The 14,008-nt window shown below is 38.0% G+C and overlaps 1 protein-coding gene across 1 annotated transcript; it reads left to right on the top strand.

Moving 5' to 3' along the window:
* The first annotated feature begins 5,252 nt into the window (after positions 1-5,252).
* On the top strand, positions 5,253-12,691 carry LOC139463432 (mitochondrial nicotinamide adenine dinucleotide transporter SLC25A51-like). The gene is made up of 3 exons (XM_071244696.1): positions 5,253-5,322; positions 9,874-10,076; positions 11,795-12,691. Exons 2-3 carry the CDS (start codon positions 9,899-9,901, stop codon positions 12,517-12,519), a joined length of 903 nt encoding a protein of 300 aa, XP_071100797.1. The 5' UTR covers positions 5,253-5,322; positions 9,874-9,898; the 3' UTR covers positions 12,520-12,691.
* The last annotated feature ends 1,317 nt before the right edge of the window (positions 12,692-14,008 follow it).

Below are 14,008 nucleotides of genomic sequence, written 5' to 3'. Positions count from 1 at the left end.
AGGTGGCATAACATTATATATTATGTCTCTGTGATGTTTTATGTATATGTAGATGTGGACAATTCGCGAACAACGTTCCATTTTAAGTACTAATTAAGTATATGAGACATGTTTAAGATTTCGTAGCCTTTGGAGACGGCATGGAGACCAAATGAAAACATTACGCCACTGTTTCCGGTACATATTTGGTAAGTTATGTTTCACATGTTCCCTTTAAATTCTTGTTTATTTGTTGGTTTGTTGTTAAACGCGGCACTCAGTAATATACCAGCTGTATAACTGCGGTCTGTAAGTGATAAAGATTGCACCAGACACGCCAGTGATGATATCATGAGCATCGATCCACACAATACGTTGACATCCAATCAACCACCTGATCGATTCAGTCGCCTCTTACCACAAGTTGGTTGCTGGGGACATATATTCTTTTACCAGGAATCTTCATGAGAAATTCCTGCTCTTCTAATTAAGTATCAAGACGTTAGTTCACAAGTTCGTCTTTCTTCATAACTACTTTCTACACACGGGATGATCTGGCGTGTGCAGACTTAGGTCATAGTGATGTTTATTACCCAAATGGTTAGAAATTTCTTCAGCAACCCATGCTTGCCGTTACAGGCGACTATGCTTGTTTTAAAAGGCGACTAACGGGATCGGGTGGTCAGGCTCGCTGACTTGGTTGATGCATGCTCATGATATCAATCACTGGATTGTCTGGTCCAGATAAATATTGCTGAGTGCGGCGTTAAACAACAAACCAAGCAACCTCAGACGGCCCAAAGATCAAACAAATACACAAAAGGCCATGCCTTGTCTGGCGAGGGTTGTTTCTATCGTTGAGATATACATGGAATCAAGATCTTAAGCAAGTTTCCTTAGAAGTGTTTCTGTAATGATAGAAGCTCACGTATATACATGTGAACAAAGTCTGTTTCACCTGTGCGCTTTTCATACTGCTTGTCGTAAGAAGCGACTCAGGGGATCGGGTGGTCAGACTCGCTGACTTGGTTGATGCATGTCATCGGTCTCATTTGCATGGATCGATGCTCATGTTGTCAGTCACTGGATTGCCTGGTCCAGACTCGATTATTTACAGACCGCCGTCATATAGCTGGAATATTGCTGAGTGCGGAGTTAAACAAAAAACCAAACCAAACCTTAAACATCGTATGTGCACTAGTACAATTATCTCTTCACGCGCACCAGTGTATTGCTAACGTCACACGGACGAAATTGTTGACGTCATTCGAATTTTATTGTGACGTAAAGTCGGAATGACGTCACACTAGATACGACGTCATAGCTGGAGATGTTGACGTCATTCGACAATTGTGGTTTTCTGAGACGGTGGTCGTGATCTTCGTCACCACTCGATCGCCACTTTCCGCAACCTGCAAGAAAACTCGTCCCCACTATCGATTAATGTTATGTGCGAAAATACGACAAACCAATCAGAATGCGCGTATGACTTCCAGTACTTCGGGAATAATTTCTGATCTTACATATGTCTTGCATCTAAATATATACCCGAGATACAGTTATGTGTATTCAGTCATACTGTATCCTACGGTGGCTCATAAGGGACATGGAGTCTGTTTTTTCCATATTTTGATATTTCACTTACTTTTACCTTTTGCAAATTAACACGATTTGGTCTTACGAATATGTGATAAATCATGTGTAAAGAAGATATTGAATCGCTGAAAAGTGAAACTAAAATGTCAAAAACTAAAACTAAAATGTCAAAAAACATAAACGAAAATGTCCAAAACTACAATGAAAATGTCAAAAACAAAAGCGAAAATGTCCAAAACTAAAATGAAACCACAGAAAACTATTTCCACCGCGGTGAAAATAGTTTTCTGTGGTTTCATTTTAGTTTTGGACATTTTCGCTTCACATTTCAGCGACTCAAAAGCTACTTGAAGTACATTTTCTATGTTTTCGGTTGTTTTTATACATGATTTATCACATATTTGTATGACAAATTGTGTTAATTTGCAAAAGATTACGATAAAAGTAAGTGAAACATCAAAATGTTGAAAAACAGACTCCACGTCCCTTGTGGGCCACCGTAGTAACCTGATTTGTTTTAAACATCATCTGGAATACGTATGATATAAGGGGGAAATATATGTGCATAATGATGCAACGAATTGACAATTATTTTAGTTATGACCGTTTTAGTCGCAAACCAGTCGCAAAAACGGCCACGAGAGGGGCACGAGTCACTATTCCTCTTGTCCCGGAATAACACAAGTTGGTCACGAATGGTCGTGATCAGTGCATTTTTTCTACAAAGGAGCTGAAAAGTGTGAAGAAGTTATGGGTAATAATAAACTTATTACACTCGCGTGTGTGTCACTGATATGCGAAACTTGTATAAGAATGTATGTATTACACTCGCTCTCGCTCGAGAAATACAAGAATTTTCACACTCGTTTCAGTATGAGACTCATGCTCGAATAATAATCTCTTTTTATTATACGTGTTTTGAAGTAACTGTCTTAATAAAAATCGTATATGCACTTGTGCAAATGTCATTTCACGCGCACCAGTGTGTTGTTTACGTCATCCGGACGACAATGTTGACGGCATTCGAATCTTATTGTGACGAAAGGTCGGAATGACGTTTAAGATTGTCGACGCCATTCGACAAAACTGATGTTCTCTAAAGACATTTCGTGATCAGTGCATTTTTCTCAAGGGGATCTCAAACGGATTAAGCAATACTGAGTACCGTATTCGACGTAATAAGCGCCCAGTGCGCTCTCAAAAATAGAAATAGGGGGCTCTTATTAGAATATTATTTTGATGGAAAAAACAAGAGTTAAAAGATAAATTTCGTGGTTTATGCTGACAGCCTGAAACGTTTATATACGACAGATATATTTTTCCAGAATTTAATTGCCAATAATTTAAGGCGCATATAACACACGAGTGCGTATTATACACGAATAAATAAGTCTTGTGTACATTGATCAATCGGAAGGGGTGCTAATTGGGATTGTTCACAAGCCAATATGTTAGCAGTTATCGCTGTGGGTGCTTATTTAGAGCGGGGCGCTTATTACGTCGATTACGGTAATAAAGAAAGTATTACACTCACATTTGTGCTATACCAATTTTACGAAGCCCATGTAAGAATTCATGTATTACTCACGCTCTCGCTCGGGATATACAAGAATTCTGACACTCGTTTCATAAAATCAGTATGCGACACATTCTCGTATAACAATCTCTATATAACACATTTTTAGGCAGCATTAAGCGTTATAACGTTATGCGTTTTATTTTGGGGTAAGCATTGTTTCGAGAAAAGCAATAAAACGACAACAGCATACTTTCGAGAAATACATTATTTCGAGATAACCATTATTTCGAGATGAACATTATAACTCAATAAGGACTATTTCATACTCACACATCAGCTCTCACAACACCCCACAAAATGCAGATGTTTACTATTCAAATACGGAATTATTATTTATTAAGAGTTTAACTTTATCATTGATTAATCTTTTGAATGATAGCTGGTGAAAGGCGTTAAATGGTTTCTATCGACCATGTCCCTTAAGGCTATTCATAACGAAGTGTCTTTGTAACCTATGATCAACGCGCGACCGCATAGCAAACGCAATTGTCACCGCCATATACATGATTGAGGCTGTGACATCTCGGGTCTCAAATATACAACCTTAACCGTTTCCACGTGTGTCTTAGTGGCGGGTGCTATTGGCGGGGCAGAACGTGCTTAACCTCAAGTCTTTGAGTGGCATTAAGAAGTGAAACACATTAGCAAGAGTATTTAGAAGAGAATTTATGTCAACTTCTTTATTATGAGGAACACAACGTTTCGGAGTATATACTTACTCCTTCATCAGGTGAAGGAGTTGACATAGATTCTCTTTCTTATGTTCAGCCTTTTCGCATTTTCAGTGATCCATTCACATAATTTTCACCGCTATTTTACCTTTTAATCCCAATAGAATCTGTTTCGTTGGACTGGTTATTCTCGAGTATTGACGTTTTAATTTAACCATGAGTCTGAAATCAGGGGTGACATTTATCTAACCGACACAAATAAAGTATTTCTTTAAAAAAAACACTGCTCGCATTTTAATCTATGCGTATTCCAATCTATAAACCAAAAAACTTGTCTAAGGGTAATTTTGTGTACAAGGTAAACTGGCTAAACTGTGTGTATACCTGCATGCATTACGCTTGGTCGTGGGCTAAACTGTGACATTCTGAAAGAGCAGCAGTAACTGGGTACTGCGTTGTCACAAAATTAGATAATGTCAGTAATGAAACTAGTTATTTTCGGACATTAAATATTACAAAACTGGTATTTTTAGTTAAGTTCAAGGATTATTATTGCACAATAACCAGCTTTCGTTGCGTGGCTGTGTGTTCAATGGAAAATGATTGTGAAAAACCGGGTGCCAAAATGATAGTTAGCAGACTCTAACAGTGTATGTTTAAAGTCTCACCTCATTTCGAATCTGTTCTTGACTTTCACGTTTCATCGTGTTTTAGAAACGTGTTTCTGCCTGTTCACCATTTGGTTTACGATGTCGACCGATTAAAATTAAATATGGCGTCAACAAAATGAGTATACTATCGATTACATGTTTACGTATAACACGTGTCCCAACTACGACAAAAAAAGAAACAAACATGCTGTCTTACCTCTATTGTCACGTGCAAAGTTTTGTTAATTTTTTTCTGTTATGAAAATAATCTGCTACGATAGGGATTTTAGTAATAAACAGGTTTAATCCATATTCCGGTCGCCATAGTCATATTAGAAATAATTAGGTTTAAAAAAATCTGTATTTCATGATACAATTATATACTGTTAATAAGAATAAAACTTTGGTTTGATTCGCGTTGTAAAATGTGATTGTGCACTTTCTGATGCGTAGAAAACCCCAACAAAATGTGAGTGCCAGATGCCAAATGAAATAATTGGCAAAGCAATTTATGTTTTGGAGTAACGCTATTGTTGTTGAAATCATATTTATCGTTTATAATAATTATTGCATAGTTATGCATACTCAACCACCTATAAAATTTTAAGTGTGTTATTGTTTAATATGCTTTAAAAATATGAGGAGAAGGTGGTAGCGCACCAGTACCCCGTCCTTGACCCGCGCGGCAAGTACAATGTATTTGTTATATGCCTTTGCCGCTAACTGAAAAATCTGTTCCTAGCGGTGATCCGTTTCAATAGTCAATCAGAGTTATCTGCCTAACAGAGGGCGTAAAATAGCAGAAGCAACATTGACATTCATTTTAACAGTTCATGACACTGTAGAGGTAAACAAAACAGTTATAATATATATGTATTGTAGTGACAATCTTCACGATAACACAGTTAGCCATTTGAGTATTAATGTACGAATTCAGTGTTTCACAGCACAATGGAGTTCAGCCTTGTGTTGCGAGGTCGAGTACGAGGACACAGAAATTTTGTTCATACACGAGTTCAGGTGTCTGAGAAATGCATTTGCTGTTGGGGAAAATCGTTGAACCGTGAAACTGACATTAACGTTTTGTCTCAAAACATTCGTTCTTATGTATAGCCAACAAAGGCGTTTCAGGACAGAAAAGAAATTAAGTTTGGTTGAATTATGTTGTCGATATGCTTTATATATTCATAAAAATGGACTGTATCCTATTTGAATTTAACACCTCTTAATTAATATGTTTCTACATATGCTAACAATAGAATAATGGTAATATGTAACATTAATGCAACAGCTGCACTATCCCTTTGGCATGAGACTAGTTGAATTATGATGACTAATATTAGGCCTGGGACGGGTTTTGGTGGGTACCCGGGTAGTAAGTTTGGACTCGTCCCATCCCCAACTAATATATAGACAAATGCTGAATAATATATCCCAAGTTAAGGGTTTTCAGACACTAAGAAACATTAATAGTTTTCTTGCTAATCACACGAACAACTGTAAAACGTGTCACAAACTTTATCTTAAAAACAAGCCATCATCATGATCATCTGAATATTTACAATCTCTGTTTGAAGCCACACCCCTTGTTTTAGCGCGAGTAATCGCGATGAACATGGCCATCCAAAAATGTATGACATCCGAAAACATATGATCCAACGATATTGGCCCTACACTTAAGAATATTATGATAATGGATGTCCATCTGTCTTAATTTGTTAGATACAAGAGAAAAGTCTGGTTGCGGGGAAAAGGCAAGCAGAGGAGAGAAAGCTTGGGGGTTATCGGATTATGTTTCCAAGCAATGTTTCATAACTGTCTACATACTGGCCCTTTAAACTGGCATACGTCTGGACTAATCCAAACAATCACACCACACACACTAAATTCAATAATCTTGAAATTGATATTAATCCCCATTTCACCTCACCCCTCCCTAACTATTATGGGCACAACCCAGCTGATCCACAGAGGCAAATGTCAAGTACAGCAGGGATAGGCACAGCCACAAGTTTGTTATTCTGAGGTTCATGAAAATATAGAAGGCTATTTGTTGTTATTTAAACTATTATTACAAAGTGACTACATGTAGTTGCATATGACCAATGGTATTTACCCCTGTACAGTAAGAGCAGACATAGTGATGCTTAATGAATACATGATGCTGCTAATTACTTACTTTCAAAAGATCATATTAAATTGTGCAGCAATGCTTGGAACCTTCACAGTCTTCGTCAGTTGACCTGACCGATCTCAATTACATATATTTCTTATTTTGCCTAATTGCTATTAATCAAAGTTTGATCATATGTCAAGCAGAATATATCAAGGTTGTTAGTAAGGTCAACTTTATTATTTAACCCTTTTTAAGTCTACTTTATTGGTGTTGTCATTAATGAGAAAAGGAATTCTTAAAGGAAGGGGCACCCTCATGACACCTTTTAAAATGTTATAGGCTAGGAACTGCCACTCGTGGTGACACATTTTAGGGTAGTGGCTGACATTCCCATTAATTTTTAATTAATTTTGTGACTCATTATGCCTTGATTTACAGCATATGTACATTATGATACAGTCTTTGACTGAAATGACAACATGTACAGTTAAGGATGGTATGAGGCTCTGGTCTATTCAACTATAACCATGAATATGCTCAAGGTGGCTTAGCTACTGGTAACCTGAATAATATAACTAAAATCTATTTCAAAACACTCCAAGCCTTCAAGCTAAAGATAAACATTTTGACTGAATTTGACTGAAGTGCTTTGGGAACCGACTGCTCCTGTGATAACCCTTTATTTTGAATAAACATGATCATGATGATACTTCTATATCAATTACAAATGCAGGCAATTGATATTTAAGAGAATGGCTAAAAGCTGAAACAAAAATTCAATTTTAGGTACTCTTAGAACCCCTCTGTTGTTATCAGATGTTCCTGTAACACTTGTCGCGATTATGAACTTGCTTCAAGAAACACACCAAGGACTGTGCCCTACCTAAAAGACCCTTGAAGATCTGGGGTAGAATAGGTCTTCAGCAACCGTAAAAGGCGACTATGCTTGTCATAAGAAGCGACTCACGGGATCGGGTGGTCAGATTCGCTGACTTGGTTGATGCATGTCATTGTATCCCAATTGTGTGGATCGAAGCTCATGATGTCAATCACTGGATTGTCTGGTCCAGACTTTATTATTTACTGACCGCCGTCATATAGGTGGAATATTGCTAAGTGCGGCATTAAACAACAAACCAACCAGGTTGTCTCAGATATGCACTTGCTTTAAGAAACACACCAAGGACTGTGACTTACCTGAATAACTGTGTGTAAGTTTAAGTAAGTGACTTCCCAACACAGATATGTCAACCCTTGGTTGTGGTAAACAACCATGATATGACCTCTAACCATTGCTAACTACTGGTTCTATTCATATGGCTGGGACATTGTCTGTGTGCTGTATTAATGATTATTGTGGTCTGTCATTTTATTGCAATATATTGAGACGTTAGGAATTAGTATTTGATTAGTACAGGTCATAAAAAGAATTGATCCCTCTCAAAGGCCCCATTGGTTTCGAATTCAATGCACTGTGCACACCATGAAACATACTGGTACGTGCAGGTGGAGGCTTATGAATATGGACTAGAGAACATTGTAAAGAGCAAATAGCTTCACTGACTTAGGCCACATATTTTTTATTTTTCATTTCATGGGCCTGCTGCCCTCCTGGAAAGCAGCTGGAAAAGAAATAAAATTATACATTAAAATATTTATTTTTATTATGTCTCCCGCTGCTAATATGGACCCTCTTATACAATGTATACAATATAAAATGTTATATATGAATTCCATGTATACATCACTATCCGCGATTCAATCGGCCACCTGCAACTCCACAGCTGAATGATTTTCATATAAATAAATAATTAAATAATTGACAAATATTTTTGTTTCAATTTTGACCGACATTCTGTGGCAAAGCTGGAATAAATCTGTGCAACATATGATTAAAAAAGTGTGGCCTAATCAATATCATGCCTATTTTGAGAATTGTTGATTGTAATTGTGTTTGTCTATTTAATCATGTTAATTAAGTTTCAACTCTGTATTGGCATGCCACAATAATGTTATGCTCGCTATGCTATTGTCATGGTTATTGTCATCATTATGAATGGAATTAAAAAAAATATATTCTTCATGTTCTCAGAACAATATAAATGTTTGGTAAGTTTCAGAACTAACGTCTGTTTAAAACATTTTGAGTGAAATGGAGTGAAGTGAAGTGCAGTATGTTATTCTTTATGAGCAGCCTGTGGCAATTATTGGGCATTCTACCATGAATTTGGAAAATACAGATTGGTTAATCAGAGGTTTCAAGTCACAACGACCTCATCTGACAGAAACAGCTGATTTGCCGGCCACATCATTGTGGAAGTTATTGTTTTTATTTAAAGACTTTAAAGTATAAATGACAATACATTTTGAGCCATTCAACACAATAGACATCGATGAAGTGAGTGTATCTATAGTTTTTGAGGTAACAGAGCTTAATATTTGACGCTTTTCTGTAGTCGACTGCCGTTTTGAGTATCAGTGTATGACATCAGTAGTGACAAGCAGTGTTGACCTCAACCTTGCAAGGCTTGCTCAATGATGTTTGTTGGTGACAAGGCTCCAGATAATATTTTGAGACATTGTTCATTTTACACATATTGTCATTCATCTTTTCTTTAGGTTTTCAATGTAATTTTACTCCCTTATGTCTAGTCTATTGGGTAATTTTAAACCGTGATTCTGCTTAAAAGGCTGTTTCAGGTGACTTCTATTTTGCATCTGAAAATGTCATACCACAAGTATGTAACATATCATATAAGATTACAACAGCAATACATGGCTAAGTTACAAAAGCGAGACATAGCAGTGTTTTTGTGTTATTCACAGAAGTTGAGTTCGTGTATATGTGATGCCTGCATTTCAATCATAAAATAAAGATCTTTGAAGACAGGGTAATTAACATAATTAAACTGTTGAGTTTTTAAAATATATGTATTAATATTTGTATGCAAGCTATTAAATTTGATTGGGCTGTGGTGGCATATTGTGCATATTTTACACAAATGTGCGGCTTGTCTGGAGCTCCCGGAGTGCCCATTTCATGTCAGCTAGTAACTGTACTGCACACTTTCAAGCCCTGTAAGGGGGCACGGGTGGCCCTCTCATCTAAGGCGCCGTGATTCGCTGTGCAGAGTTGCGTCCATATTTGATGAAGATTGAAATTGAATTAAGGAGTGTCTCGAAAGCGGATTTCCAAATGGAGGAGAAGTACAGAAATCCGGTTACTGCAGCTAATATTAGTCATGTGAGTTAATTTATGCATACATTTTTTTTTTTTTGTAGTTGCTATGGCAACAGGTTAGTTGCCATGGTTGTGGAGCAGTCGTGCAACATGCCAGGGGAGGATGTGGTTAGTGTGAAAATGCAGATGAACCTGGAGGAATACCGAGAGTTCATATGCGGATGGGGAGCAGCTCTCATCAACATCACCGCTACTTTTCCCATCAACAAAGCCATGTTCAGGCAGCAGTTGCATGGTATTTCAGGTAGGATGCTCCAAGCAACATGTACACACGAACTGCAGGTTCCTTTCAACCCTACCATTTTTCAGGATGAATTATATGAACCTTGCTTCATCATGTATATAGGACCCAAGTAGAATAGGTCTTCAGCAAACCCTGCTTGCCCTAAAAGGTGACTATGCTTGTCGTAAGAGGCGACTAACAGCATCGGGTGCTCAGACTCGCTGACTTGGTTGATGCATGTCATTGTATCTCAGTTGCGTGGATCGATGCTCATGAAATCAGTCACTTGATTGTCTGGTCCAGACTTGATTATTTACGGACAGGTCATATAGCTGGAATATTGTTGAGAGTGCCATTAAACAACAAACAGACAAACAAAGTTAGGATGGTCCGTGCAGCGTCTTCACACTAATCGCAGGTTCCCTTCAACCTTAAATCTTCTCAGGATGAATTATTTGAACAATGCTTCATAATATTTATAGCCTATTAGTTTGAGTCAGTTTGTCTAATGTTAAAGGTATCCTGAGGCTAGTAGAAATTCAGGATATTTAGGGGGTGTCTTTATATGTTATCCCTATTCGAGCTACTAAATGTTCAGGTTATAGTTGAAAAGAACACATGGAAGTGTAAGAACTGATCATGATCCACGTGCACAAAGTGATCTTAGCGCAGAGATGATCAGAACTCCCATACTTTTAACATAGGCTTACTATAGTTTTAGTGCTGAGATCACTTAGCAAGTGGGCCCTGACTACATACCTGCTGACTCTCATGCTTATCATGCTTATCAATAAAATGCTTATGGTTTGAAACATCTGGTAATTGTCAAAACTGTATGTCATGGTATTTCTCACACAAAATTGTATTACTTTGATCTCTTTTTTAAACATTCACTTTATTGCCTCTTTCTGGCCTGTAAACCTAGTATGCTTGTCGTAAGAGGCGACTAATTGGATCAGATGGTCAGACTCGCTGACTTGGTTGATGCATGTCACCGATGCCAGTTGTGTGGATCAATGCTTTTGATGTCAGTTACTGGATTATCTGGTCCAGACTTTATTTACAGACCGCTGATAACAAGCTGGAATATTGCTGAGTGCAGCGGCAACAAACAAACAAGTTCTGAATATCTGTAACGACCAGAGCTCCAGATAAGCTGCGTATCCGCGTAAAATACACATCAGAAATGCAGAAATACGCCGTAAAATAAAATCAAAGTGTTTTAAATACGCAACGAACATTACAGATACGCTACAAAAATTAAACTTGTGCGTATCATCAAAATATTGTGAAGTAACCCTGCGTATTCGATTAGCAAATCAGCAACTTATTTTGAAATTATAAAAGTCAACCTTGCCAAACTCCACGATGTCAGTTACATCATGATCATTTGCCATCACACTTTCTTATGGATGTATCGTGGTATTTTTGAGTCCTATAAAGCTCTCGAACCCACACGACACCAGTTTGCAGGGACTAGATAAATAGTGTTTTTAAATATTTAACTTAAATCCCCACATGTGTAAAAACTAGTGGGTAACAGAAATTTGAATACCCAGATAGAATTACTGATACCCAATGATTTTAAAATGCATGTGTAAAATACCCACAACACCAAAAGCTTATCTGGAGCTCTGAACGACTGAGGAAAATGAAGGCATTATTTCAGTTGTTATATTCATCCATCTGTTTGACACTCTTTTCACGGATATGGTATTCATGTCAGGCTCTTGTTTCAGGTTTCAAGGCTGTGACACAGTTACAGAAGGAAGGCCTTGGCAACTTGTACCGTGGTGTAGTCCCCCCACTGATGCAGAAAACAACCTCCCTGTCGCTGATGTTTGGGATGTACCACAAGTTTCAGCACATGTTAATGGATCAGTGTCCGACATGGTCCAAAACGTCAGTTCAAGCAACGGCAGCGATGTTGGCTGGGATGACTGAAGCGACACTGTCGCCTTTCGAGCGTGTTCAGACTTTAATGCAGGATCGGACCTATCATAAGAGATTTACCAACACACCTCATGCCATGTATGAACTGCGTACTTATGGTCTCAGGGAGTACTATAGAGGCCTTACTCCGATCCTGATGCGAAATGGACCGAGCAATGTCATGTTCTTCTTAGGGAGAGACTTTCTCCACGATCTTGTGCCGCTAGGGGAAAGTCCAACAGAGAGGTTTTTGAAACATTTCATCAGTGGTGCTGTTCTGGGTGCTTTTATAAGTACCTTCTTTTACCCCCTGAATGTTGTCAAGACAAGGATGCAATCGAAGCTAGGAGGAGAGTATTTAGGGGTTTGGCGTACCTTCCTGGTCGTACTTGAAGAACGCGGGTACAGTGTCAGAAAACTATTCCGAGGATACCACCTCAACTACACCCGATCATTTCTCTCATGGGGAATTATCAATGCTTCCTATGAGTATCTCATGAAGCATTTGTTCAGGAAATCCGCGCTTTCTTGACCTTAAACGCTGGCATAATTTGGACTGTATGAAAGTGCTGTGTTGACTTGAAGTAGCGTGCAAGTGATTTTCTGTGTGGTTTGATATAGAAAGCATGCAATGAGTTATCTTGTTTGATAGGCATTTCTTAGAAGTTGACGGGTGACAAGGTAGACACAATTTTATGGATAACAACTTCTTTAATACTGTAAAAAGCGACGTTTCGGTATAGATCCTTTTACCATTGTCAAGCAGGACAACAGTATAAGGATCTATACCGAAACATCACTTTTTACAGTATTAAAGAAGTTGTTATCCATAAAATTGTGTATGCAATGTGTTCTTACAGATTAGACTATCTTAGAAATGCTACAGATATCATGCGATTTACTATCATTGAGAATACTGGAATACTGTCAGTGTTTTAGAGGTAAGGACATTTTCAAGCTATCATGTAGCTTAGTCCTTGACAATCATGACAATTTACCTGATCTGCTTGACCATAGATAAAAGAGTTTGGGATCAAAGTATTGACATCAACTCCCAATGATCATGAGGATTGAAAATCTATATATTGATATTTCATTGGTAACAATTTGTCTACCAATTTGCACCAATATGACATCACTAACTAGATGAGATTATCAGTCATCATTTTCCTTGACAGCATACTTAAGTTAAAAAATGAAATTGCTGGTAGTTTTAAAAAAGTGTGCCAGTAAATGTGGTAAACATGGTTCATGGTTTATTGAGGTTGTTGACCCTGCATCGTTCACTGATGATGTTCACTGTGCCGTGGGGGACACGGGGGGCCCAGTCGTCCAAGGCGCCGCGATTCGCTGTGCAGAGTTGCGTCGCTTGGGCATGCCAGAAACCTATGGTTGTGGGTTCGAATCCAGGTTCGCCCCAATTTTGTTTCTAGGTCTGTCAGCACCATACCCATGCTCGTGGGTTTCACCAAAGTGGTAAATGTCTGAGACCTGCATCACTTCGGGCTTTCCTCCCACATCAAGCTGACACGCTGTGATATAACTGGAATAATGTTAAAAGCGGCGTTAAACCCAACTCACTCACTCACTCACTCATTGTGCCATGTGTGCATCCAGTTGTCACCCAGTAGTCACCCAGTATTTGTGGTCCTATGGTGTATTGCAGGTGTAGGGAAATATTTCTATTTGTTCATTCATGATATTAATGTAAGGCACTATTGCCATGATTGCGCAACTCTATCCATAATATTATTAAATCAAGAACTATTTGTGGAAGGTCAAATCCACATTGATGACAGCATGATTGATTAAAACATGATTAATAATGCTTCATTCAGGAAAAGTCTATTTAATGCATCAATCATTTGCAATTCAACCTGAAGTAATCACTGCTAATGAAAGATCAACAATCTATGTTGATGGATCTATTCACGTCTCCATATGACTGCATATGACTGCAAGTTTGTGAATATGATACTAACAATGATTAATGTGATTTATATGTTGAAATAAGTTTCTAT

This window comes from Haliotis cracherodii, unplaced genomic scaffold (genome assembly GCF_022045235.1).
Source record: "Haliotis cracherodii isolate W230 unplaced genomic scaffold, xgHalCrac1.p SCAF_1, whole genome shotgun sequence".
Lineage (NCBI taxonomy): Eukaryota > Metazoa > Mollusca > Gastropoda > Lepetellida > Haliotidae > Haliotis > Haliotis cracherodii.
This window is presented reverse-complemented; position numbering and strand designations above follow the sequence as displayed.